This window comes from Saimiri boliviensis, chromosome 17, assembly GCF_048565385.1.
Source record: "Saimiri boliviensis isolate mSaiBol1 chromosome 17, mSaiBol1.pri, whole genome shotgun sequence".
NCBI lineage: Eukaryota > Metazoa > Chordata > Mammalia > Primates > Cebidae > Saimiri > Saimiri boliviensis.
This window is the reverse complement of record NC_133465.1, coordinates 18,211,944-18,237,223: the sequence shown is the minus strand read 5'-3', so window position 1 is coordinate 18,237,223 and position 25,280 is coordinate 18,211,944. Positions and strand designations below refer to the sequence as shown.

At 56.8% G+C, this 25,280-nt stretch overlaps 1 protein-coding gene across 6 annotated transcripts in view; it reads left to right on the top strand.

Annotated features, from left to right (window-relative positions):
* PEMT (phosphatidylethanolamine N-methyltransferase) overlaps nt 1-25,280 on the top strand; it is an 83,644-nt gene that overhangs the window by 5,516 nt on the left and 52,848 nt on the right. For 2 of the 6 annotated variants that reach the window (XM_074388291.1, XM_074388290.1), the window contains exon 2: nt 7,120-7,223. In XM_074388291.1, coding sequence (XP_074244392.1) covers nt 7,131-7,223 — 93 coding nt within the window. In that variant the 5' untranslated portion in view covers nt 7,120-7,130. Of the gene's footprint in view, nt 1-2,649; nt 2,834-3,203; nt 3,296-4,774; nt 4,795-7,115; nt 7,224-25,280 lie in introns of those variants that run through there. The other 4 variants (XM_003929297.3, XM_010339928.2, XM_074388289.1 and 1 more) reach the window with 4 other exon arrangements.

The following is a 25,280-nucleotide window of genomic DNA, read 5'->3' as shown; positions in this document are numbered from 1 at the left end:
TTGTTACCCAGGCTGGAGTGCAATGGCGCAATCTCGGCTCACTGCAACCTCTGCCTCCTGGATTCAAGTGATTCTCCTGCCTCAGCCTCCCTAGTAGCTGAGACTACAGGCTTGTGCCACCACGCCTGGCTAATTTTTTTGTATTTTTAGTAGAGATGGGGTTTTACTGTGTTAGCCAGGATGGTCTCGATCTCATGACCTTGTGATCTGCCTCCTCGGCCTCCCAAAGTGCTGAGATGACAGGCCTGAGCCACTGGGCCCAGCCAGAATTATTTTTTCCTTAACTGTTTGGTAGAATTCATCCAGGGAAACCATCTGGGCTCAAGGCTTTCTTTTGTTAGGTTTTTAGCTATGAATTCAATTCCTGTAAAAGATAAAGGATGATTTCTTGAATGAATTTTGGCAGTTTGGATCTTACAAGGATTAGTTCATTTCATCTAATTTGTGTTATTCATAGTATTCCTTACTATCACTTTAATGTTTCTGAAGTCAGTAGGGAAGTCCCCTCTCTTACTTCTGATACTTATATTTTGTGCCTTTTCTCTTTTTTTCTTGGTCAGGCTGGCTCGAGGTTTTGTTGCGAAAAAAATTTTTCCCCAGAGAACCAGCGTTGGGTGTGATTTTTTTTTTTCTCTCTCTATTGTTTTCCTGTTTTCAATTTGATTGATTTTTGCTTATCTTTAGTTTTTTTTTTGTCCTGCCTGCTTTGGGTTTAATTTCTTCCTCTTTCTCTAATTTCTTAAGGGCAAAGCTTATATTCCTGACCTGGGACTTTTCTTCTTACTAATAGAAGCCCTGTGTTAGCCGTGCCCAACAGATGTCATGTGTTCTATTCTCATTTTCATTCAGTTCAAAATGTTTCTAGATTTCCCGAGACTTCCCGTGTGGCCCTCTTGTGCATTCCTTCCACGATCGCTTTCTGTGACTGATTTCGAGTTTAATTCTATGGTGGTTTGGGAGTATACCGTGCATGCTTTCTATTCGTTTAAATTTAAGGTTTGTTTGACAGCACCAAGTGTGGTCTGACTTGCTGATACCAAGGAGATTTCAGGCTGTTCCCAAGGTTGGCGTGTGCTGTGGTCGGGTCCAGCCGCTGGATGGTGCTGTTCAGGTCAGCTGCGTCCTCACCAATTTTCCACCTGCGTTTTCTGTCAGTCACTGAGGACCGTGGAGGGCCCTAAGAACTGTGGGTGTGTCTTTTCCACCCTTTAGTCGTGTCAGCTTTTGCTTCATTCCTCACCTCACTTCTTGTTGTTGCTGTTGTGTTTGTTTCTGAGAGGGTGTCTCACTCTGTCATCCAGGCTGGAGTGCAGTGGCGTGACCTCGGCTCACTGCGACCTTCGCCTCCCAGGTTCAAGCCATTCTCTTGCCTCAGCCTCCTGAGTAGCTGGGATTACAGGCGTGCACCACCACACCTGGCTAATTTGTGTATGTTTAGTGGAGACGGGGTTTCACCATGTTGGCCAGGCTGGTCTTGAACTCCTGACCTCAGGTGATCCACCCGCCCGGCCTCCCAAAGTGCACACCACCTCACCCATTCAGAGAATAAACTTTTTTTTTTTGAAATGGAGTCTTGCTCTGTGGCTCAGGCTGGAGTGCACGATCTTGGCTCACTGCAACCTCTGCCTCCTGGTTCAAGCGATTCTTCTGTCTCAGCCTCCCAAGCAGCTTGGATTACAGGCATGCACCACCATGCCCAGCTAATTTTTGAAAATTTTTCTTTTTCTTTTTTTTTTTTTTTTGAGATGGAGTTTCGCTCTTGTTACCCAGGCTGGAGTGCAATGGCGTGATCTCGGCTCACCGCAACCTCCGCCTCCTGGGTTCAGGCGATTCTCCTGCCTCAGCCTCCTGAGTAGCTGGGATGACAGGCACGTGCCACCATGCCCAGCTAATTTTTTGTATTTTTAGTAGAGACGGGGTTTCATCATGTTGACCAGGATGGTCTCGATCTCTCGACCTCGTGATCCACCCACCTCGGCCTCCCAAAGTGCTGGGATTACAAGCTTGAGCCACCGCGCCCGGCCAATTTTTCTTTTTTTGAGATGAAGTCTTGCTCTGTCACCAGGCTGGAGTGCCGTGACACAATCTTGTCTCACTGAAACCTCTGCTTTCCAGTTTTAAGCGATTCTCTTACCTCAGCCTCCCAAGTAGCTGGGACTACAGGCGTGTGACAGCATACCCAGCTAATTTTTGTATTTTTAGTAGCGATGGGGTTTCACAATGTTGGTCAGGCTGGTCTCGAACTCCTGACCTCGTGATCTGCCCTCCTCGGCCTCCCAAAGTGCTGGGATTACAGGCAAGAGCCACCACGCCCGGCCCAGAGAGAAACTTCTTAGAGGAAACAGACTCTGACACACTCATCTTTATGTCTTTGTGCCAGGCACAGGGCTCTAACCCAAAGTTGCCCTAAATAAACATTGCCTGAGTCAGCTTATGGTGCCAGGGTATGAGGGCAGCTTTGAGGGTGGTGGGGGCTGTGGCCATGCAGGCAGATTCTGCAGGGGTGATTCTTCCCAGGAGGACCCCCATGCCTCTCTCGGCAGCCCCCACCCATTCCCCCGCTCTTTGTCTTGTGTGGTGTGTGGCCTGGGATCGATGTGACTTTGCCTGTCCGGGCCTGCTGTTTGTCCATGTGTCACAATGTGACATGTTGACCCGCTGCAGATCATTCCGTGACCACAGAGCATGCTCCTGAGAACCCTGCACCCCTCGATGGAGTGAATTCCATAAGCCTCTTCCTTACCCACGCTTTGGGGTGTTAACAGCTGAGGCTATTCATCGGTGACCCGTGGGACACGAGTTATTCTGCAGCTCAGCGGCCCTCCTAGCCGTGGTGGGTAGCTCCTCTCTGTTAGTCAGATTCCGAGGCCTCTGCAGCCTGGAGCCTTGAAGGGGGGATTCCATTAGAGTTACTGGGTATTGGAAAGCCCGGGCCTTCACTATATGAATGAGGCTGGGGCTGGGAGTGGATGGGAGACCGCCCTTTGGTCACAGGTGTGCAGCGGACGCCATCAAGGGGAGCCTCTGATACCAGGAGACGGAGCCTGGATGTGGGACCCAGGAGTCTCTTGCTCTGCTCACATCCGACCTGGATTTTTTGCTGATCCTGTTTCAGGAGGGAGGGAGTTTTGGAAATGACAGCTATCAGAAAGGAACCTTCATGTTTCTGAGTGGGGAGCCGGGAGCCGGGAGCTGGGAGGGGCTTCCCTCTGCTTCCTAGAATTCCACTCTGAACCATTAGTCATTCTTTGCAGCGAAGCAGGTGTTTGTCCGGGCGGCACAAATCTGCCTTAAGGTAACTGAGGTGACTGGATGGACACCACCAGTCTTCTGAGAAGGGCTGACCTGAGGACACTGGGACCTGGGTGCAGGAGGGACAGAGGCTGGGGAAGGGGATAGGGTGCAGGGGGGTGGTGGGGAGGTCAGTGCATGTTCCAGCTTTGATGGGTTCAGCCCTTATCGGGAGACTCAGGTGAATGTCAGCTGCCGCTGGTTTCAGCCAGTGTTAGTTGCTTAATCGTTCAGTGCCTCAGTTTCCCTCCTGCATCGTGGCTCCCACAAAAGGTGAAAAAAGCAGATTTCTTGCTCTCTTTCCAGTCTCTTTGGGTTTCAAGACCCGGAAGCACTCACTTTTATCCTTGTCCGTTTTTCATGGGGCTTTCTGTCGAGTAGGGTGGGTCTTGCTCAGGCTGGCTCTGCTCCTCACTGTCTGGGCTCCGGAGGCTTTGCTCTCTAATCTGGAAAGTAGGCTAACAACAGGGCTTTACTTTTAGGGTGGTCAAGAGGATGGCCAGAGATAAGGTCTCTGCTCACTGCCGGATCCTGTGTTTTGAGACAGAGTTTCACTCTTGTTGCCCAGGCTGCAGTGCAATGGCATGATCTCGGCTCCTGCAACCTCTGCCTCCTGGGTTCAAGCGATTCTCCTGCCTCAGCCTCCTGAGTAGCTGAGACTACAGGCACCTGCCACCATGCTTGGCTAATTTTTTTTTTTTTTTTTTACTAAAGATAGGGTTTCTCCATGTTGGTCAGGTTGGTCTCGAACTCCTGACCTCAGGTGATCCACCTGCCTTGGCCTCCCAAAGTGCTGGGATTACAAGCGTGACCCACCACACCCGGCCTCACGTCCTGTGTTTTTTTTTTTTTCTTTTGGAGACGGAGTTTCACTCTTGTTACCCAGGCTGGAGTGCAATGGCGTGATCTCGGCTCACCGCAACCTCCGCCTCCTGGGTTCAAGCAATTCTCCTGCCTCAGCCTCCTGAGTAACTGGGATTACAGGCAAGCGCCACCATGCCCAGCTAATTTTTTTGTATTTTTAGTAGAGACGGGGTTTCACCATGTTGACCAGGATGGTCTCGATCTCTTGACCTCGTGATCCACCCGCCTTGGCCTCCCAAAGTGCTGGCATTACAGGCTTGAGCCACTGCGCCCGGCCACGTCCTGTGTTTTCTTAGCCCCCCCCTAGAGTGAGGTCCTCCTTAGTGGAGCTCAGCATTTGGTGACTAACATCGAGTTGAATTCCTTATGGGAGGCAGCAGCCCCAGGGCCCAGTGGGGAAGTTGTGATCATTTACACTCAGGAAAATGCACCTCTCTTAGGTGTAGAGTCAGAGAGGTGCCAGTGATATGGGAAGTTTTTCCTGGCTCTGGAAAATGCCCTTGTGCCCCTTCCCCCTGGCTCAGTGTCCTCCAGGCCTTTCCGGCTTTCCCCTTCCCCCAGCCAAGTGGGACTCTGCTCTGTGACTCACACTCTGCCCTTTCTCCTCTTTGGCTTGACTCACAGCAAGCTGGTCTGTAGGTAAGGGTCCAGGGGGAGGGCTCTGGGGGAAGTCCAAAGGCAGGAGGCAACTGAGGTCCTTTGCTGTGTCCTGGGGAGCCACCAGCAAAGCCAGGGTTGGGAAAGGAGTGGATTAGGTGACTGTGTAAGAGGCAGAATGACATATGGGACACGGGAGCATTGGTAATGGGAATGAGACAAAGTGGGGTTGGGTGAGGTCAGGTTTTGGCTGGGGGCTGAATGGGGAATGGGGACGGGGGAGCGATGGGTGCAGACTGGCCGCTGGCCCACTCCAAAGGTCTGCTGTGCGCATGCAGGTAACTGACCCTCAGTGCACTTCAAAGTGCCAGCCATGACCAAAGCCAGGACCCTTCCCTGAGCCAGCTTTCCACCCTCCCCACACCGGCCTGTCAGGGGACAGACCTCGGGTTAAGCCCCAGGTTCTAGAAGCTTTGGGGCTGTACCACAGGCCTCCCCTCCCCTCCCCTCTCTCCCCTCCCCTCCTCTCCCTCCCCTCCCTGCCCCTCCCTTCTCTCTGGGATTGGGCAGCCTGCTGTGAGCCTGGCCAAGTTGTCCTTGTTGGCTGCAGGCGCTGGGCAGGCACTACGCGGTGCCCAGGGGCCGTGGCTGCAGCTAGGCGAGTGATGCTTTTTTTTTCTTTTCTTTTTTTTTTTTTTGAGACAGAGTTTCACTCTTGTTGCCCAGGCTGGAATGTAAAGCCGCAATCTTGGCTCACCAGAAACCTCCGCCTCCTGGGTTCAAGCGATTCTCCTACCTCAGCCTCCCGAGTAGCTGGGATTACAGGCATGCACCACCATGCCTGGCTAATTTTGTAGTTTTAGTAGAGACGGGGTTTCTCTCCATGTTGGTCAGGCTGGTCTCGAACTCCCGACCTCAGGTGATCATCCCCTGCCCCTGCCCCTCCCCGAACCGTCTCGGCCTGCCAAAGTGCTGGGATTACAGGCATGAAGCACCGCCCCCGGCCTGCGGAATGGCTTTTCTTAGTTATTTGCTTACTGATGCCCACGCCTGCTGCCGCGGCCGCTCTCCCATTCAGCATTTCGGCCACAGATTTCAGTAGCAGTGCTCCTTTGGTCCTACAGTCGGCTCATTCATCCCTCAGGAGGTGCCTGCATTGCAGCATTTTGTTTGTTTGTTTGTTTTGCGACAAAGTGTTGCTCTGTCGCCCAGTGGCGTGCAGTGGTGTGATCTCAGCTCACCGCAACCTCTGTCTCCCCGGGTCAAGTGATTCTCCTGCCTCAGTCTCCTGAGTAGCTGAGATCACAGGTGCCCGCCACCACACCTGGCTAATTTTTGTGTTTTTAGTAGAGACAGGGTTTCGCTATGTTGGCCAGGCTGGTCTCGAACTCCTGACCTCAGGTGATCCACCCACCTTGGCCTCCTAAAGTAGGTTTACAGGTGTGAGCCACTGCACCCGGCCTAGAGTGTTTAATATCTGCTTAGCTCTGCCCTTGGCCCTGTAGTGAGATGAAGTTTCCACTTCAGGCATGCAGGCAGATCAGGTGGGGAGGCCACACGTGGGAATGATGTGAGGCCATAGTGGAAGATGGTTTTACACTGACAGACATCTGAGGTGCTCAGTGACATCCCCTGGTCACACCCTGCAGGCGGCCTGGTAGCAGGCAGAGTTATGTCAGGAGGCTGGCATTTGGGGAAGCAAGGATTGGTGTGGAAGCTGGGCTCACCCCCTGCCCGGGATGGCTGACCCTGGGCAGAAGACCATCTCCGCCCCACCCCTTCCCCAGAACGTGGGAGATCAAAGCGCTCTTTGAAGGAATTTACTGAGGCAGTGACCCGAGATGGCGCCTCTGCACTCCACCCTGGGGACAGAGAGAGACTTTGTCCCCCCCCCACAAAAAAAGTAGGTGGTGCCCTGCTGGGTGTGGGCGAGCAGAGGCAGACCATTATTGTTTTAATTTGCTTTTACCTGATTCCTAGTGAGGTTGAGCATTTCTTTACCTTTATTTCAGCTGCTTGGGTTTTCTCTGGGGCCCCTGAGAACCCGCATCCCGGAGGGTCTCGGTCACACCAGGGTTGGTGTCACTTCCCTTCGGGGTGCCGGGCACCCATCTTCAGAGGTGCTGATTTCCTCATCCAGCGTCCAGGCCGACTTCTGCGGTCGCCCTCCTGACAGGGCGTGACACAGCTGATTAGGTCTCAGCTCTTGACTTTTTCTGAGACTGCACTGTAGTAACCTTTGTTGGACTTGGACGTTCCCAGGCCTCCTGGTGTGTTCCCAGAGGGTAACTTTGTCTCAACTCCTGGGGGCCCACAGGCCCTGTTGTGTCTGGGCGGTGCTGACACTGGCCCTGTCCCTGCAGGCAGACTTCTGCGTTATGACCTGGCTGCTGGGCTACGTGGACCCCCTGGACTCCAGCTTTGTGGCTGCCGTACTCACCATCGCCTTCAATCCGCTCTACTGGAATGTGGTAAGTGCTATTGTGCCTGACACTGTCTAGATGGGAGTATCACTGCTGGTCGAGCGCCACGCAGGGGATCGTGGCTGCCGCTGCTGGCTGGCCAGACAGACAGCCAGCTCTGCCCTTCCCTCCCGTGTCTGTCGCTGGCTGGTGTGGAGTACTGGGTGCTTCCTGCCCTCTCGCCTTGGGGGTCCAGCAACCATTGGGCTGCCCAGGTTGGTGTCAAGATGGTCCAGGACTGCAGGGGTGGCCCTCCCAGTGTCACAAGAGCCTGCAGGAGAACGCTGCCCCACTGTGGGGCTGACATTGGTCAAACGTGCCCAGCAATCTGGTGGCCTGTGCCCAGCAATCTGGTGGCCTTCTCATTCATGAAGTGGCCTTCTCATTCAGGAATTAGGCTGCCCAGGAAGTGGGGGCTCCCTTCCCTCTCTGCCATGTCACACAGTAAAGCCATCTGCTTGTGAATCCCCCACCCCTCGTGTGTTCCATAAACATGATTATTTTTCCCACATGAGACTTCCTGCAAAACGGCCTGCACACCTCAGACCCAGGCGAGCTGGGTAGCAGGAACAAGCCGACGTGAGTTGAAAACAAGCAGCTAGCGTGGTACCAGCGCGTGACGGGTGCCAGGGGATGTCTGGGTGCCCGAGCACTAGCACCAAGGGGTGGGTGGACCGCATGGGAAGTGGGCTCTGGGCCCTTTGAGGAAAGTGTGGGAGGAGAGGGTCGTCAGCTCTTTCTGCAGCCTTTCTGAGATGCTCCCCGCACCCCCCAGGCTGTGGGGTAAAGCTCTTGGAGTTTCTGGTCTGTTCTCCCAAGGCTGTCTCTGGGGTGCTTCTGGGGCTGCTTCCCGTGGATCCTGCTGGGGGCGCTGGTGGTCCCAGGCTCCGCAGGGCGGGCTGGGCTTGTTGATGCAGAGCCCTGAGTGCTCTGTGCACCCTGAGGCTAATCTGCAGAGTAAGGCGAGATCAGCGTCAGCAGCACATTGCTCCAGGCAGCTTTCATTTAAGGTGACCCCTTGATCCCAGGGCAGAACAGGACGTGTTTTTCTTTTCTTTTTTTTTTTTTTTTTGAGGCAGAGTTTCGCTCTTGTTACCCAGGCTGGAGTGCAACGGTGCAATCTCGGCTCACTGCAACCTCCGCCTCCTGGGTTCAGGCAATTCTCCTGCCTCAGCCTCCTGAGTAGCTGGGATTACAGGCACGCGCCACCATGCCCAGCTAATTTTTTGTATTTTTAGTAGAGACGGGGTTTCACTATGTTGACCAGGATGGTCTCGATTTCTCGACCTCGTGATCCACCCGCCTCGGCCTCCCAAAGTGCTAGGATTACAGGCTTGAGCCACCGCGCCCGGCTAGGACGTGTTTTTCATTTAGTTTATGACTTGAGATTTTTCTCCATCTGGCGAGAGAAGCGGGCGGGGGCCGGCCTGCTCATGTCAAAGACAGAGCATTCCAAAGAATACACGCTGGACATGTTTCGGAATGGATGCGCTGCCGGCCCACAGAGGAGGGGCTTCGAGGGGAGGAGCAGAGTGGGACTGAGACTGGCCAGCTTGGTGTAGCCAAACACGGGCCTCCCGGACACCCCTTCCTCCTGAGAAGCCTCGGCCGGGCTGGGGAGCACCTGCACTCAGCCACACTGTCCCCCGCTGGCCCCACCTCCTGACATGGGCCCCTGTAACCAGGGCTGCAGCTGCCGTGCTCGGCCTCTGGGTCGCTCCCTGCCACTGCCTGGCCTGCGGACACCCAGGCGTATCCAGCATGCCATAGATAGGAGGTGGCGAAGGGTGAAGAGGGTGCGTGGAGGCTGACAAACGGCCCTGTAAAGACGTTCACACCCCGTGAGCTTCTCTTTCTTTTTCTTTTTGAGATTGAGTCTGGCTCTGTTGCCCAGGCTGGAGTGCAGTGGCAGGGCCTTGGCCCACTGCAACCTCCACCTCCCAGGTTCAAGTAATCCTCCTGCCTCAGCCTCCCTAGTAGCTGGGAATACAGGCACGCACCACCATGCCCAGCTAATTTTGCTATTTTTAGTAGAGATGGGGTTTTGCCATGTTGGCCAGGCTGGTCTCGAATTCCTGACCTCAGGTGATCGGCCCACCTTGGCTTCCCAAAGTGTTGGGATGACAGGCGTGAGCCACTGCGGCCGGCCTGAAGTCTCTTATATGGCGCATACACAAGGCTCTTTGCAAATGTGATGAAGTCAAGGAGCTTGAGCTGGGGAGATGGTCCTGAGTTATCCAGGTGGGCCCTAAATGCCATTGTGCACATCCTATTAACGATGGGGCGGCACAGGGACGTTGACACACAGGAGTGTCTCTTATGACCATGGAGGCAGAGGCTGGAGTGACTAAGACACAAGCCCAGGAAGGCCAGGCCCACCAGAAGCTGGAAGAAGCAAAAAACGGAGTTTCCCCCAAAAGGCTCTGGTGGAAGCACAACCTGGCTGACACCTCGATTTGGCCCGGTGGTAGCTGATTGGGGATTTCTGTTGTTTTCAGCCCCTAAGTTGGTGGTCATTTGTTAAAGCAGCTGCAGGAAGCGAGGCCAGAGCATTTAAAAAGCAGAAAGACCAGGTGTGGTAATCCCAGTACTTTGGGAGGCCGAGGTGGGGGTCGGGGGGGTGGGGATCATGAGGTCAGGAGTTCGAGACCAGCCTGACCAACATGGTGAACCCTGTCTCTACTAAAAATACAAAAATCAGCTGGGCATGTTGGTGCAGCTTGTAATCCTAGCTACTCGGGAGGCTGAGGCAGGAGAATCACTTGAACCAGGGAGGCAGAGGTTGCAGTGAGCTGAGATTGAGCCACTGCACTCCAGCCTGGACAACAGAGCAAGACTCCATATTAAAAAAAAAAAAAAAAAGCCGACGATCCCTGTTGGAAGACGTTGTGGGCCTAACCCTTGGGGTATTGGGTGTGCCACGCTCTTTCCTGTCCATAGGCCTTCTCCAGGGAAGACGCTGGGCTCTCACAGCTGGAGGGGGTCCCTGCCCTCTGGCTTGCAGGCCTGGCCTTGTCCAGCAATCGGTGAGGTGCACTTGGGCCTCCCAGCACTGGGGGGTTGGCTGGCTGAATGCATAGCGGGTCCTGAGGACACTTTTGTCTATGCACATGCCCCCTCGGGTCACTTCCTGCTGGCCCAGCCAGCTGTGTGTTTTTGTGCAGTTCAGTGTGAAGGTATATCGGTGGCTCATGAATGGCAGAGTGGTTAACATGCAGTAAGATTTGGCCGGGCGCAGTGGCTCACACCTCTAATCTCAGAGGCGGGCAGATCACCTGAGGTTCAGAGTTCGAGACCAGCCTGGCCAACATGGTGAAACTCTGTCTCTTCTAAAAATAGAAAAATTTAGTCAGGTGTGGTGTCACATGCCTGTAATCCCAGCTACTTGGGAGGCTGAGGCAGGAGAATCACTTGAACCCAGGAGGCAGAGGTTGCAGTGAGCTAAGATCACGCCACTGCACTCCGCCTGGGCAACAAGAGCAAAACTCCGTCTCAAAAAATAAGACAGAGAGAGAAAAAAGAAGCAGTAAGATTTGGAAGACAGACAGCATGTGTCTGTGTTTCTTTTTGTTTTTGTTTTTGTTTTTTTTTTTTGGTCATAAGCTTTTGATTAGTCTCATCTTGAGAAAGTTTTTCACTGGAACAGTTTGTGGCCATGAGTGGGAGAGAGATCGAGCTCTTCAAAGTGGTTTCAAAAGGAGAAAAGTTCCGGGAACATGTTGCCGTTCAGTGGGCTGTGGCAGGGGCACATATCTGGGAGCATCCGGAGGGGGGTGGCAAGGCCCAGCTCCACGCTGCCGGAAGCCCGAGAGGCAGATCAGTTGAGCCCAGGAGTTCGAGACCATTCTGGGCAACATGACAAAACCCCACCTCTACAAAAAGTTCAGAAATTAGCCATGTGTGGTGGTATACACCTGTTGTCCCAGCTACTGGGTCCGTTGGCTGAGGTAGGAGAATTGCTTGAACCTGGGAGGCAGATGTGGTGGTGAGCGGAGATCGTGCCTCTGCACTCTAGCCTGGGCGACAGAGTGAGACCCTGTCTCAAAAATCAAAACCAAAAATAAGCCAACAGGCCACAACCAAGGAAGCCGTTAAATAACTTAATAGTTCTCAGTCCCTGGGTATCCACGGGGATCGGTTCCAAGACCCCATGGATACCAAGGACGGCGGCTGCTCAGGTCCCTGACGGAAAATGACGTTGTATTTGAGTGTAACTGATGCCCACCCTCACATACACTCTACGTCATCCCTAGATTACTTATGATACCTACTACAGTGTAGTGCCAGGTAGCTACACTGTTTTATTTCTTTTTTTTGAGACAGAGTCTTGCTTTGTAGCCCAGGGTGGAGTGCGGTGGTGTGATCTGAGCTCACTGCCACCTCTGCCTTCCGGGTTCAAGCAATTCTCTGCCTCAGCCTCCCCAGTAGCTGGGATTATAGGTGCCCACCACCATGCCTGGCTAATTTTTGTATTTTTAGTAGAAACAGAGTTCACCGTCTTGGCCAGGCTGGTCTTGAACTCCTGACCTCATAATCCACCACCTTGGCTTCCCAAAGTGCTGGGATTAAAGGCGTGAACCACTGCGCCTGGCTCCTGAATGTAAATATATTTTTTGAGATGGAGTTTCGCTCTTGTTGCCCAGGCTGGAGTGCAATGGTGCAATCTCGGCTCACTGCAACCTCTGCTTCCTGGGTTCAAGTGATTCTCCTGCCTCAGCCTCCCGAGCAGCTAGGATTATAGGCATGTGCCACCATGCCCAGCTAATTTTGTATTTTTAGTAGAGATGGGGTTTCTCCATGTTGGTCAGGCTGGTCTTGAACTTCCAACCTCAGGTGATCCGCCCACCTTGGCCTCCCAAAGTGCTGGGATTACACGTGTGAGCCACCGCACCCGGCTGCTCCTGAATATTTTTATCCACAGTTGCTGTGGAAGGCTGGCTGGCAGTGGCGGGACTTACGCTCAGGTGTTGTGCCCAGTGCATTTCGTGTGGCGTTTCAATGAACCTTCACAGCAAATGCTGTTAATCTGCTCTTTGGAGACTGAAGCTTGAAGAGGTTCATTCATACATTCTTCAAACGTTTATTGAGCACCTACTGTGTGCTGGGCACCATCTCAGGCCCTGGCCCTCATGCAGCGGCTTCAGTGGCAAATGAATATATAGCACTGCTGGTGACAGAGCAGGCAAGGGGAGGGACAGAGCGGGTGGTAGGCAGGGCAGGCCTCTCCGATGGGTGCTCTTTTACCAGCAACCTGACTCCATGCGGGAGGACCCTCAGATGTCTGGGAAGAGCATTCTAGTCAGGAAAACAAGTGCAAAAGTCCTGGGGCACTCCGAGTGTCCTCAGAGTTTTTTTGTTTTTGTTTATTTTTTCGGCAGGCGAATTTTTACACACTCCTTAGCGGATTCCGACTTCCATGGCCACCATCCTGCTTGTCCTTGGAGATTTTAAGGGACAGCTGGATCTGGAGCCGGGCAGAGGGAGAGTGGAGGAGCAGGACAGAGAGGTGGCTGGGGATGGTGGTGCAGGCCTTGCGGGCCATGGGTGGACATTCCATGGACCCTGAGCTGGGAGCCACTGCAGGAACGGAATGATCTGAGTCAGAGTTTCAAGGTCACCGCACCAAGGACAGAGGAGAAGAGGCAGAGGTGGAGCTGGGAGGCCAGCGGGCTCCAGATGGCAGCTTGACCACAGTGGGACTGGTGGAGGTGGGAGGAGCGGTCAGGGAGAGCCCGTGGCAGGGCCTGAGTGACCCGTGGGAGGCAAGGCCACTGGCTGCCCTGGGGCAACCGTGGGAGGAGAGGCTTGTGGAGGAAGAGAGCTCAGTTTTGCCTGTGTCGGACACGGATGTCCTTGGGCTCCGGACTGTGTGTGAAGGCCAGGCATGGTGGCTCACGCTTATATCCCAGCACTTTGGGAGGCCAAGGCAGGCAGATCACTGGAGCCCAGGATTTCAAAACCAGCCCAGGCAACATGGTGAAATGTCATCTCTATAAAAATACAAAAATTAGCCAGGTGTGGTGGTGCGTGCTGGTGGTCCCGGCTACTCAGAAGGTTGAGGTGGGAAGGTCACTTGAGTTCAGGCTGCCGTGAGCCACTCCAGTCTGGGTGGCAGAGTAAGACCTGTCTCAAAAAACAAAAACCCAAATGAAAGCAGACCGTGTGTGAGTCTGGACTCCTGGAGAGCTCGGGGCACTGGAAAGGGGCCTTAGCCCCAGGCGCACCACGTGCCTCTCTGGGTTGTGGGTCTTGGGAGTGTCTTCCCAGCGCTGGGCTGGGGTGCTGCCCGCTCCTGCCCATCAGCACCTGCCCCGTCCCCTCTGCCTTTCTAGGCTTCCTAGGTGAGCCACCTGCTTCTGGCCTCCTTCCACGTGGCCAGCTGGCATCTCCTCCACTCTGCTAGAACATTTCTTCCCAAGGCTTCCTCCTGCTCCTCCTTGTTCAGACCAAGGGAGGCTTTCCCAGGCCTCTTTCTGGTTCTTTCGGAGAGTTCACACTGCGGACCCTCACTCTCCCTGCGCGCCACGATGCTGGCTGGCTCTCTTCCTGCTGCTGTGAATTCCTCTTCCTCCGCCTGGTGTTCGTTTGTTCAGCGAATAGTTACCGAGAACCCAGGCACCAGGCACTGTGTGTGTCCTCAGAGTGAATGACCTCTGTCCTGCCAGAGCACGGGCACATTTGTAATGAACGCTGTGATACGGGCTCGGGAAACAAAGATGACCATGCCGCAGAGGGACAGACAGGCTTTTCCCTCTGTCGTCTGGGTCTGTCTGTGGCCTGGACTCCTCAGGGCTCCAGGAGCTTGGGTCCAGGCACTGTGGCCCTGCCCGGGAGTTTCCAGTCTCCAAAGGGAGCCTCTGCCAAGACCTCCCCATGTTCTGTTCTTTCTCTATCGCTCCAGATGCCAGGGCTGCGGTCCAAGGACCAGCATGGACTCCCTCTTCCCACCTGCCCCGGGGGCCGGAGCCTCTCAGACTCCACCTGGCTTCATGCCCTCTCCCCGCAGATCACCAGCAGCAGCTGTTTGCAGCCAGTCCACCCACGCGGCTCTCTAGCCACCCCGGAGGGCCGGGCTCACAGGGCACCAGGTCTTCTAGGTCTTCCAGGAGGCCGAACTTGAGCCCCGGCCCAGGAGGCCCTTCCGGCGGGCGCCCTCCCACCTGCGTCCGCACTCCTCCCAGGCCTTGCTGGGAGGTAATCTGGCCTCTCTTGTCCAAGGCTGTCCACAGACCTTTGCTATCACAGCCTGGAGTGGCCCTTGTCGGGTGTCCCCTCCCAGGCCCCTCCCCACCCTGCCCTCTCTGGCTCAGGGTTGCTGACCTTTGGAGCCATCCCAGGCACTCCAGGTGTCCAGCAATGTCCCCAGCCTCTGCCCACTAGGGGTCAGTAGTGCCCCAAATCCAGGCCATCTGAACAGTTTCCAGACATTGCCCAATGTCCCTGAGGGGCATGGCTGCCCCGGCGGTCTGAGTACCCACCCTTTAGCACAGCCGGGCTTACCTGCTGTCACTGTTTGTTCCTCACTGTCCCCTTAGAGCATCTCAGGAGCGTCCTAAGAGAGTCAAAGCGGAGCCTGCTCTGCTCCTGCGTTCCTAGCTCTGGCATGTGCAGTTCTCCTGGTAGCAGCTGCTGCCGACTTTCTGCATCAGGGAGGGCAAGGCACCTGTTGCAGCTCAGTGCCTGTGCCCAGCACCGTGCCTGGCAGAGACAAATGTCCAGTGTTTATTGCCTTCGTGAGCGTGGATTGGCCATGGACGGGTTTTCTGCTGTGGCACCTGGCGGACAAGGTGAGGCGCATTGTGCCAGGTTCTGTGCACACTCTGGTTTGTGAAATAAAGCACTGCAGGGAGGTAACGCGCAGCAACTGTTTGTAGAAAGCTCACTGAGGCCGGCCGCGGTGGCTCACGCCTGTAATCCCAGCACTTTGGGAGGCCGAGGCGGGTGGATCACGAGGTCAAGAGATCGAGACCATCCTGGTCAACATGGTGAAACCCCGTCTCTATTAAAAATACAAAAAATTAGCTGGACATGGTGGCACGTGCCTGTAATCCCAGCTACTTAGGAAGCTGAGGCAGGAGAATTGCCTGAACCCGGGAGGCGGAGGTTGCGGTGAGCCAAGATCGCGCCATTGCACTCCAGTCTGGGTAACAAGAGTGAAACTCCGTCTCAAAAAAAAAAAAAAAAAAAAAAAAGAAAGCTCACTGATTCCTGATATCCCAGTGAAGATAATAAGATAGGCGGCCTGTGCCACTCTGGCTCCGGGAGCCCCACTTCCCTGCCCTGCAGTGCCCTGTGTCGTCCCAAGGGAGACAGCATGTGAGTTACAGCAGCCGCCTTGAGCACTGTTATTTACAAGAGCGAATTGTGCACGTGCTTTGGTATTTTAACTTTATTGAAGACCAGTTGCTTGTAACCAACATCAAAACTGCTGGAAACATAGCAAGTTCGGATCCTGCAGCCAACCTAGAAGGACTTAGGTGGGGTTGCCCTGTGTCTGACTTCCCTTCCTCACTGGGACCCTGTCAACCTGATGGGGAGCTGTAAGGAATCCTGCCAAGGCAGGTGCACGCGGGGTCATGCCGGTTTCCTCCAGTCTTGGGGGTTGCTTCCTGGTACCTTGGTTTGTCCCCTTCCGAGCCCTGCAAGGCCACCCTGCTTCCTGCCCTCCCCGGGTGCCTGGCTCTCAAGCACAGGTCTTTGCCTGGGGAGACACATGTCTGTCCTCAAGGTCAGTGTGCAGCTCTGCCCTTCCGACGCCCCTCTCTCCCACAGGGCACCCTGCCCGAGACCTGTGGCTCCGGGGCAGGTCCCGCATGTGTGCTCCAGGGAGGGAAGGCATTTGGCGGGTCAGCTGCAGACAGACGTTCCGGCACTCTCCGCCAACCAGACCAAAGCCCCTGCCCTCGGCCCTGTGGAGGACACGTATGGAGGGCAGCAGGCCCTAAGTCTGTATCAGGATGCTGACCTGTCCCTCTGGCTGGGGACTTTCCTAGTTTTAGCCTGAAAGTCCCTTTCCCTGGAACCCAGGTCAGCCCTGGTAGTTGGCCACCCTAGTCTGAGAGTTAGTTTGGGAAGAGGCAGCGTTTCCTTTCCGGGAGATGAGAATGTGCTTGCTGTGCTGGGCCACTGGCTGGGCCTGAGGTTTCCAGGGCCTGGATGTTTGACCTGCTTGCTGGTACTGGCAGCAGCTGCTTTGGAGGGTGCCCCAGGGTGGCCAGACGGTAGGTGGCGCTGTGGGCAAGGTGAGGCATGCCTCTCCTGGCTCCTGGGAGGAGGTGACAGCCAGGAGGAGGAGGTGTGGGTGCTCGTGCCTCACCTCAGTCACCTCAGCTGCCGCTCCCTCACCTGCCTACTGCTCTTCGTGTGCGTTTGCTGCTGCTGCCTCAGTTTCCACTTTCAGATCTCCAGCCAGCGGTCTATGGCTCATTTCTGAGTGCCCCAAGGGATCCGGCCGGGTGCTGGAAAAGCCGACCTCGTGGGTGCTGTGGAGTCAGCCCAGGTCCCATGCCCTTGTCATTCACATTCTCTCCCTGGGCCTCAGTTTCTCCATCTGTAAAATGAGGACGCTCAGCTGAGGCCCTATCAAGCTCTGAAACGCTGCAATACCCTCACCTGACCGAGTCTGGGCTCTGGGGCATCTCTGTGCTCAGACAGGACCCTGCCCTCTGGGACTGGCGCTGGGTTAGCAAGGTCAGACTGGACATTAGATGTGACGGAGAAAAATCAGCATTTGGTCAGTAAGAAAGCTCACAACTCCAGGAGTTGCAGGAGAGAACATAACCAGGCGGGGGACAGGGTCGTGGGGGAGGTGGCAGTGGGCCACGGGCAGGGCAGAAGTGGGCCCACAGGGGCTTTTTGGAGGAAGTCGGGGGAGGTGGGCAGGAGCCAAGGAGGCCAAGGAAAGGGCTCTGAGTATAGAGAGAAGGTGGACCGCAGGTGGGCCTGGAGGTTGTGAGGGAGAACCCCACGTGCTTACCTGCAGTCTGGACTGTGGGCAAGGATGGTGGGGTGAGCGTGTGCATGTGTATCAGTGGGTGTGCATGTGTATCAGTGCGTGTGCATGTGAGTGAGTGTGTTTGTCGGAAGTTAGGATAGCGGCATGAGCCAAACTGTCTGAGACCCTTGCTTCCATCTGGCTCCGAAATCTGGCTCCCAGGGCATGGCCACATACCCACTGGGCTCCAAGCCAGTGGTTCTGGACCAGAAAGCACAGTCCTCTGCCAGGGCCTCTGTGCTTGCGGGAAGGCTGAGCCGAGCTGGGCTTACTGGCAGAGCCTGTGGCAAAAGAAGTGTTTTTTCTTTGAGCAGAGCCAGCTGGCTCATCAGGCCTGACAGAGACCTTGGCTCTAGGAGCCCAGGGCTCTTGTCCCTTCAGACCAGTGTCACCTAAGATACCGTGGCCCTCCCAGCTGTCCCCGGCTCCTGTCTGGGCTGTGCTCACAGCTGGACTCCCGAGGAATGAATGGCAGGTCTAGCTTCAGCTCCACGGCTGGGGACAGCCAGTTCCTTGTCCCCAGCACCCACGCTCGCTCCCTGGGCCCCTTGATGTTGGCTCTCAAGTGCAAGCCGTTCCAGGGGCCACGAGTGTGGGATCTTTCAGAGCCAGACAGTGGGTGTCTGAAAACAGCCCTGCTGCCCCTGGGGCACCGTCTGCCTCTGATTGGCAGCTGAGCTGGGCAGCAGCATTGCTCCATGGGCTGCTGGCACCGGCCTGGCAGGGGGCCTCTGCCATCGGGCTAGGGCTAACTTTAGAATTGTGGTGTCCGAGCAACGTGGTGACAAAGTGTATGACAAGGTGTCTCGAACTAGGTCAGCTCACAGTCTGTGCCAGGACGGCTGGGAGTGATATGGACAGGAACAAAAGGGAGTGGAGAGGGAGCACACCCTCCCACCCGGAGCCTGGCGGGCAGGGTCCCCACTGAGCCGAGCTCTTCCCCCGCTTCCCTGCAGGCTCCTAATACTCCAGAGATGGCTGGGTGGGAGCCAAGCGTGTCTTCCCTGGATGATTTATTTTTGGTTCTGGCGTTTACAGCATGATGAAGGCTATCGGACGCCATTAGTGTGAGCTGAATCACACCAGCCGAAAGGCAGAGGGCAGCCCTGGGCGCTGTGGTTTGCTGTAGCCATGGTACAGCGGAGAGCAGGCAGGGGACCCAGGCGGCCTTAGTCACTTTACCTTTTCTTAGGCATTCCCAGTAGGTTGGGCCTCCTACTTCCACCTTTCTGTAGACCTGGCCAGTGGCCTTCAGGCAGAGCATGGCCGGAGAGGTTCGTTCCCGACCTGCCCCCTGCACCCAGTTGGGTGTTTGGTGGAAGTTAGGACGGGGCATGAGCTAAAGTATCTGAGACTTATCTCACCTGCCTGTCCTGAGGCTTGTCTCCCAGAGCCTGGGCCACGGGACCCACCGCTGTTCTACAGACACGTTCTTCTCCATACCTCAGTGCCTTTGTGCTTCCTGCCTCCTCCTCCGCGCGGGCTGCCCCGCCTCCACCTGGCTGCCTTGGCTCCTCCAGCCTGGCTTCCCTGAGCCCTGGCCCTGTGCAGGCATGGCCGGGCCCTCCTCCCCGAGCCCCCCGAGCCCTGAGGCGGTGCTGAGCCGCCTGGAAACAGGTTGAAAGCGTGTGTTTTGCCTCCCGCCGAGACTGAGAGCTCTTACAAACTCCGAGTGGGGTCTGAGGCACCTGTGGATGTCCCGGGCCTGGCCTGGCGTGGCGAGGGATGGGCGGTGAAGGGGCACATCTCCTGGAGGAGGAAGCCATGCAGCCAAGCACAGTCACCCCAACTCTGCCGAGATCACGCAGAGCCTGCTGGGCTGTTCCCCCTTTCTCGTGCCTTCTTTCTCCCCCTATAGAAAGGGTAGTAACTCCCTGCTTGGCCCCCGCCTGCACTGTCAGGCACTGAGATGCAGCCCAGTGCAGCTGTGTCACCTGCTTTACCCCAGTCCTGGGTCTTCTCTGGAGGCTGAATAAAGTTCCATGGACAATTTCCAAGGCATGGGTTTCTGTGCCATTTCGCTGCTAACCTCCTTGGTGACCCAGAACAAGACCCTTCACTTGGGTCTGGAGGAGCCGCCTCTGCCCCACTTTGCTCCGAGGTGGCAATAAGGCCTTCAGGGAGGGAATGGGTGTAAAAGGGTTTGGGCTCCAGGGAAAAGCAGCCGTGGGAGCTGCCCGGCTGCTCCATCTCCAGAAGAGCCTGAGTGGAAGGGCCCAGGCCTGCCTCTTCCAGCTGCTGCTCCCGGCTTTAGGCCAAGCACTTTCACTTGGCCCCAGAAACTCCTGCCCAGAAGATTCTCATGGCCTAGGGATACATCTGGCGGCCCTTTCCCTCCAGGAGTGCGGAGTCAGCCTGGGACGGACAGCGTGAGACTCAGGCGCTGATGCATTGCTCATTCTTGGCCAGTGCTGCGGGCCACACAGTGGCAACGGTATTGGGCTCTCTAGTGTCACGAACGCGGCCGCCAGGGCTCATCAGTTGCCCTAGAGGCAGCCCTGTTCCTGCCACCTTGTCCGGGACTCTCTGCCCTCCCCACTCCCTGCCAGGCGTGGCGCAGTGAGACTCAGGTGGGCTCCAGTGGGAGATGGTAAACGCTAGTCTGCCCGCTGGGCATCCCGGGTTCTGAAGATGCTGGGTTGAGAACACAGCTTCCAGGGGAGTTTCCCTTGTTTGTGTTACTGCTGGACCTTGAGATGATTCCATCGTTTCATTCAAAAGAGAGGACACTGGCCTGACACAGATCAGATGTTGGTGGCTGGTGAGCCTGGGTTGGCTGTGGGGACCCTTTCCTCACAGGCCAAGGTGTGCCCCGGGTATTGGGCAGGGATTTCAAGAGATGCTAAAATGGGGGCAGAGCAGCCTGACCTAAAGGTCTTGGGGGAAGGGTGGTAGAGAATCTGGTTGCCTGATGGGAAGCGGCATTTAGGAGGGTCCTGAGCATGGTGCAGAGGGTGGGAGGCAGAGGCTGCAAAGATCCCCCAGCTGGCTTTCAAAACCATGTGCTATTTCACAAGGCACTGGCTGAGCCCTGGAGGCAGCCGCTGGGCTCACCCCCTGGGAAGACATTTGTCTCATCATCCCATGCTGAAAATGACCCAAGGCAGGGGCCCCAGCCCATGTGTGCAGTGCAGGGTCGTGTGTGCTCGCCAGAGGCCTTGTTCCTAAGGCCTCCCTGCCCAGGGCACCTTCCCACGCTGAGTCTCCCCTGTCCAGCTGACGTCACAGCCTCTCACACGAAATCAGCATGGGCAGTGGGTGTGAGCCCCTCTAGTGAGGGCAGCGTTGACAACTGCTACGCACTGTCCCCCTTGGGCAGCTATAGGAGCAGAGGAGAGATTGGGGGTACCCGCCTTCCCAGGTACGGCGGGCTGCCCATGGGACTGGCTTGGGTTTCCAAGGAGACTGAGGTTTGGGGGTTGCTGCGAGCTGGCTGGATGTGCGGAAGGCCTCTGCCCTCTCTGGCCTCCGTGCCCCTGTCCCGTGTCGGGCTGTTCTGCCCCACCCTGCTGTGTGGACTTGGTGAGTTCTGGTCACCTCTGCCACTTGTAGTTTCCTGGGCTAAAATCAAAGGAGCTAAATTATGTCCCAAGGTCCTGGCCCTTGTGGCTCCCCTGTCGGTCCCAGGACGATGGGGAAGAGGGCTTGGAGACAGCTGGGTTCGGGGAGGAAGACTCTGCTGGGGGCAGAGGGGAGGCAGCACGAACCCCACACCCAGCCCCGTCCTCCATCTCCGTCCCTCACTCCCTGCCAGGAGCAGAATGGTGGTGGGTGCGAGTCCCGGGGGGGAGGAAGAGCCATGGGTGGGGGGCAGCTATAGGGCCAGTACCACCGCCGCTGCCCAAGGACCTGGTATTTGATGCCACATCTTCTGGGTGGCATCCGTGGCTCTGCTCCTTCCCCGACACCCGCTCCCCCACACCTCCATCCTGATGCCTGAGGCTAGTGGGATTGCTATCAAAACCGCCTTAGCCAAGAGGGCTCCTTCCCAAGACCCAGAAGGAAGAACGTATGGGACAGCCAGGCCTCTAGGGGCAGGGCAGGGGCTCCAGAGGGTTAAAGCTGCTGAGGCCAAGCCCTGCCCTGTGAAGGCCTCACAAGCCCTGTGCAGGCCAAGTGCTGGAGAATTCCCTTCCAGGCGCCGGAGCTGTCACGGGGAGGAGGGCAGACTGTGCCCCACTCCTGGGTGAGGTGGGGGCTGTGCATGGGGCAGAGCGGACAGAACCCCACCCAGGCCAGCCAGCTTGCCCACCTGCTGCCCCCTGGCTGGGCCACTGGAGCTGGGTGCCCTCCTGGCCTCAAACCTGCTGTGCATTCTTAGAAAGGCGTTTGGTCCCTGCTGTAAGATGAGAATGGCATCCTTGCCTCAGGGCTGGCTGAGGAGCCCGGTGTGCTCTGGGCACACAGCGGCTGCTGCACACCTGCTGCTTTGCCTGCCACCCCCCATGGCAGCAGCGTGGTTGTCATAAAGCCGGAAAGCTAGATGGATGGACCATGTTGCTGTTGCTATGAACGATCTTTGCCCATGAAGTTTTTAGTCGCCTCTCTGGCCTTCCCCCAGCTCAGGCCCAAACTGCCCCTTCTTCCTAAGGGCGCCCGTGCTTCCTCCTGCACGGTCCCGGCGCTCCCCCTTCACGGTTCTGTTGACCTGAGAGATGGCACCTCCCTGCGAGGTGGGGCTGAGGGGGCCCTGCAGGTGTAGTAACTGGAAGGGCTGAGGGGTCAGAGGCCAGGTTTGGCCCCACCGATCACTGGCACCAATAACAACACCATGTAGACCAGGTGTCTGCCCAGAAGCCCCTTGGGCCTGAGGTCGGAATCCCTGGGAGGTGAAGGTGGCGTTGACCAGCAGCTGGTGGGAACCTGCAGTGCGCTTCTCTCCGTGGGCCTCGGAGATCTGAGTCTGCCGGTTCCCCAGGCCGAGGCCTCCTGCACCACCAGCGCCCACCCTCCAACTCTCCCCTGCCGCTTTCAGAGACAGACCTTGGAGCCTCAGCCAGGCTGTCCTAGTCACAAAGTAAGTGTCCAAGGCAGGGGTCAAAGTCACCAGCAGCCACTCGAGGCATCCTTCCCAGTGAATTGAGAGGTGTGGAAAAGGCCGCTTCTGTGAGGACAGGGTGGCTGTGTGCAGGTTCCTTGCCAGGTGGGAGGGGATCTTGGACACATCTGATGTCAGAGAAGCCACACAGGGCCAGGGGATGGGAAATGGCCTCCTCTGGGCGGAGGGCTGGGGGGACTTGGCATTTCTCTCCCCCCCTTTTTTTTTGAGACAAAGTCTTGCTCTGTTGCTCAGGCTGGAGTGCAGTGGTATGATCTCTGCTCACTGCAGCCTCTGCTTCCCAGGTTTAACAAATTCTCCCACCTCAGCCTCCTGAGCAGCTGGGATTACAGGTATGTGCCACTATGTCCAGCTAATTTTTATATTTTTAGTAGAGACAGGGTTTCCCCATGTTGGCCGGGCTGGTCTCAAACTCCTGACCTCAGGTGATCTGCCTGCCTTGTCCTCCTAAAGTGCTGGGATTACAGGCGTGAGCCACTGCACCCAGCTGGGGGATTTGTCCTTGAAAGCATATCTCTCCCAACTGCCTTTGACAGTGGGATCAAGGGATTGCAGCTGTCTTGAGGGGCAGGACGGCCATGGCAAGGGACAGTGCCCTCCACAGCGGAAGCTCAGTGCTGACTGGGCCCCCACTGTGACTGTCACGGTGGTCAGCGTCATCGTCATCATCACCACTCCTGCCGCTGCAGCCAGCATGGTGCCTGAGACACAAACACATGGGCCGAGGGGATCCCATCTGCCCTGAGGGGCAGCCCCTGGTGTTACAGAAGCAGCTGAGGGCCCGAGAAGTCACTTGACTTGTCCTGGCCTGGGCCATGCGTGCAGAGCTGGGCCTGCCCTGTGCTTCACACCCCCCACGCCCCTCCCTGCCTGGTGCAATGGCAGGAAGGTGGAAAAACAGCCTGGAGCACAGCACGGTGGGGTCCGATGGGCCAGAGCACCGGCCCGGCTGGCAGGAAGAGGCCCTTCGAGCACCTCTCGTGGATCTGGCCCTGGGGCCCTCCCGCTGGAGCCTGGGGTGCCCTCACGTGCCCTGCGCCAACTTCGACACAGCCCAGCTTCCCGGCTGCTGTGTGCCCTGCCTGTGTCAATATTATGACTGGACTTCCTGCGGGTCGGGCCACACGTGGGGCGTCCACGTGAGGCAGCCACGTGGAAGTGGTATCCCCGTGTCCTCCAGCCCCGTGGAGTCCGTCCCCCTTGCCGTCCTCGGGAGCCCCGTGCAGTTGTGCCTCCATCATTCTCTGGGCCTCTTAGCACACAGGTCTGAGAGCACGAGGGACCTGGGCAAGATTCCTGGCTCCTTGGAGCCTCGCTGTTCTGTTCGGTGACGCAGGCACAGCTGCCTGGCTGACTGTTACAAGGGCTGGGTGGTTCGGGGCTGGAGCTGCGCCCAGAGCCGGCTCAGCATCAGTGACTCTCTGTTCCCTCTTCCCACCTCCAGCCTTACCTCGCTTCCCCCTAGCGCGGCCGCCCCAGGGCATCTGTTGTGGGACTGCTCTGTGGGGTTTGTCCTTGAAACCACTCCAGGCTTCCTCAGGGCGGGCTCAGGCAGGGACTCGGGGGACTCAGCATCCAGCCTGCAGCCTCGCAATGAGGTTCCGATTGTGGCCGGCCGTTCACTATGCTCAGCTTTGGGCCTTGGCGTTCTTAACTGTGAAAGCGGGTTACCCGTAGGTTCCACCTCGGGTCTTGGGAGGATGAGTGACACACTCCTCGTGCAGCGCAGGGAGCCAGGCAGAGTCAAAGCCTGATAAGCATGAGCTGGGAGTGGCTGTCATTCCCCAGGCCCTGCCCGACGGTGCCCAGTACATGCTTGATGACTGTGGTGTGCGTGGGTCCTGCCCATCATGCGAGACTCCCTGGAACCTGGGGCAAATAGGATTTGCGTGTGGGGTCTGGAGAAAGGGAGGAGAGAGGGGAGAGGAAGGTGTGGCTGGGTCCTTGCTGTCTTCAGTCACATTGTGCACATTGCTGACTCCTAGGTGGCTCCCAGGGCCCAGGGGATGTTTGGTTAAAGGCAGTCTTAGGGGCGGGAAGGACAATGGGTGGCTCAGGCAGTGTGTAGGTGAGGGTGGGGCAGGGCGGAAGTGGAGAGGAGTGTCGAGGCGGGCCTGGACACCCTGTCCCTGTGGCTAGGGCGGCAGGGAGCCTGTGTAGACATGCAGCTGGTGTGGACGGGAAGGGTGGCTTGATCGGGCCCCGTCACCCGGTCACTGTGCCGCTCCTTGGCTAGGCAGAGCTTTTCCTCGGGGGCCAGTTTGGTTAAAAGGTGGTGATGCCAAGCCGGGCGCGGTGGCTCATGCCTGTAATGCTAGCACTTTGGGAGGCTGAGGTGGGTGGATCACCTGAGGTCGGGTCAGGAGTTCAAAACCAGCCTGATCAACATGGTGAAACCCCATCTTTAAAAAAAAAAAAAAAAAAAAAAAGGTGGTGATGTCTGTACAGATATGGCTCCAAGTTCCACCATCCCCGGGGGCTCATGCCTCCGCTCCCAGTTCTCTCACCTCTCCCTGGGGCCAGTGAGGTGAAAGAGAGCCCAGACTCGGGGCCCCAGGCAGCCCCTGTTGCTCCTTAGCTATGTGGCAAGGGCAGGTTACCTGCCCACCCTGTACCTTCATCTCCTTCATTCCTGCCTCTGGTGTCCCCGAGGGCAGGACCCAGAGCCTTTCCATCACAGCTGGCACACTGGAGGCCTCCCTGTCTGCCCTCACCCGATCCCTGCCCTGACTGTGTGACAGCCGAGGAGTGCACAGCGCAGCACGTGGGGTGCTGTGCAAAGGACATGCCCCAGCCAGGTCACCGGGGAACTTCCTGGCCAGATCAGGCGTGGCTTCGCTGTGACTGTCTAAGAGGCTGGGTCTTGGTGGGCCTGGTGGAGACCTCAGGTGGGGTCGAGTAGCTGGCGGGCCTGAGGCTTTGGCCACCTCTGACTTCCCATCACTCAGGTGGGGCCCACCAGGCCAGGGAGAGCACTGTGCCCGCAGCTGTGATGGGGTTCCAGCCCCAGTCA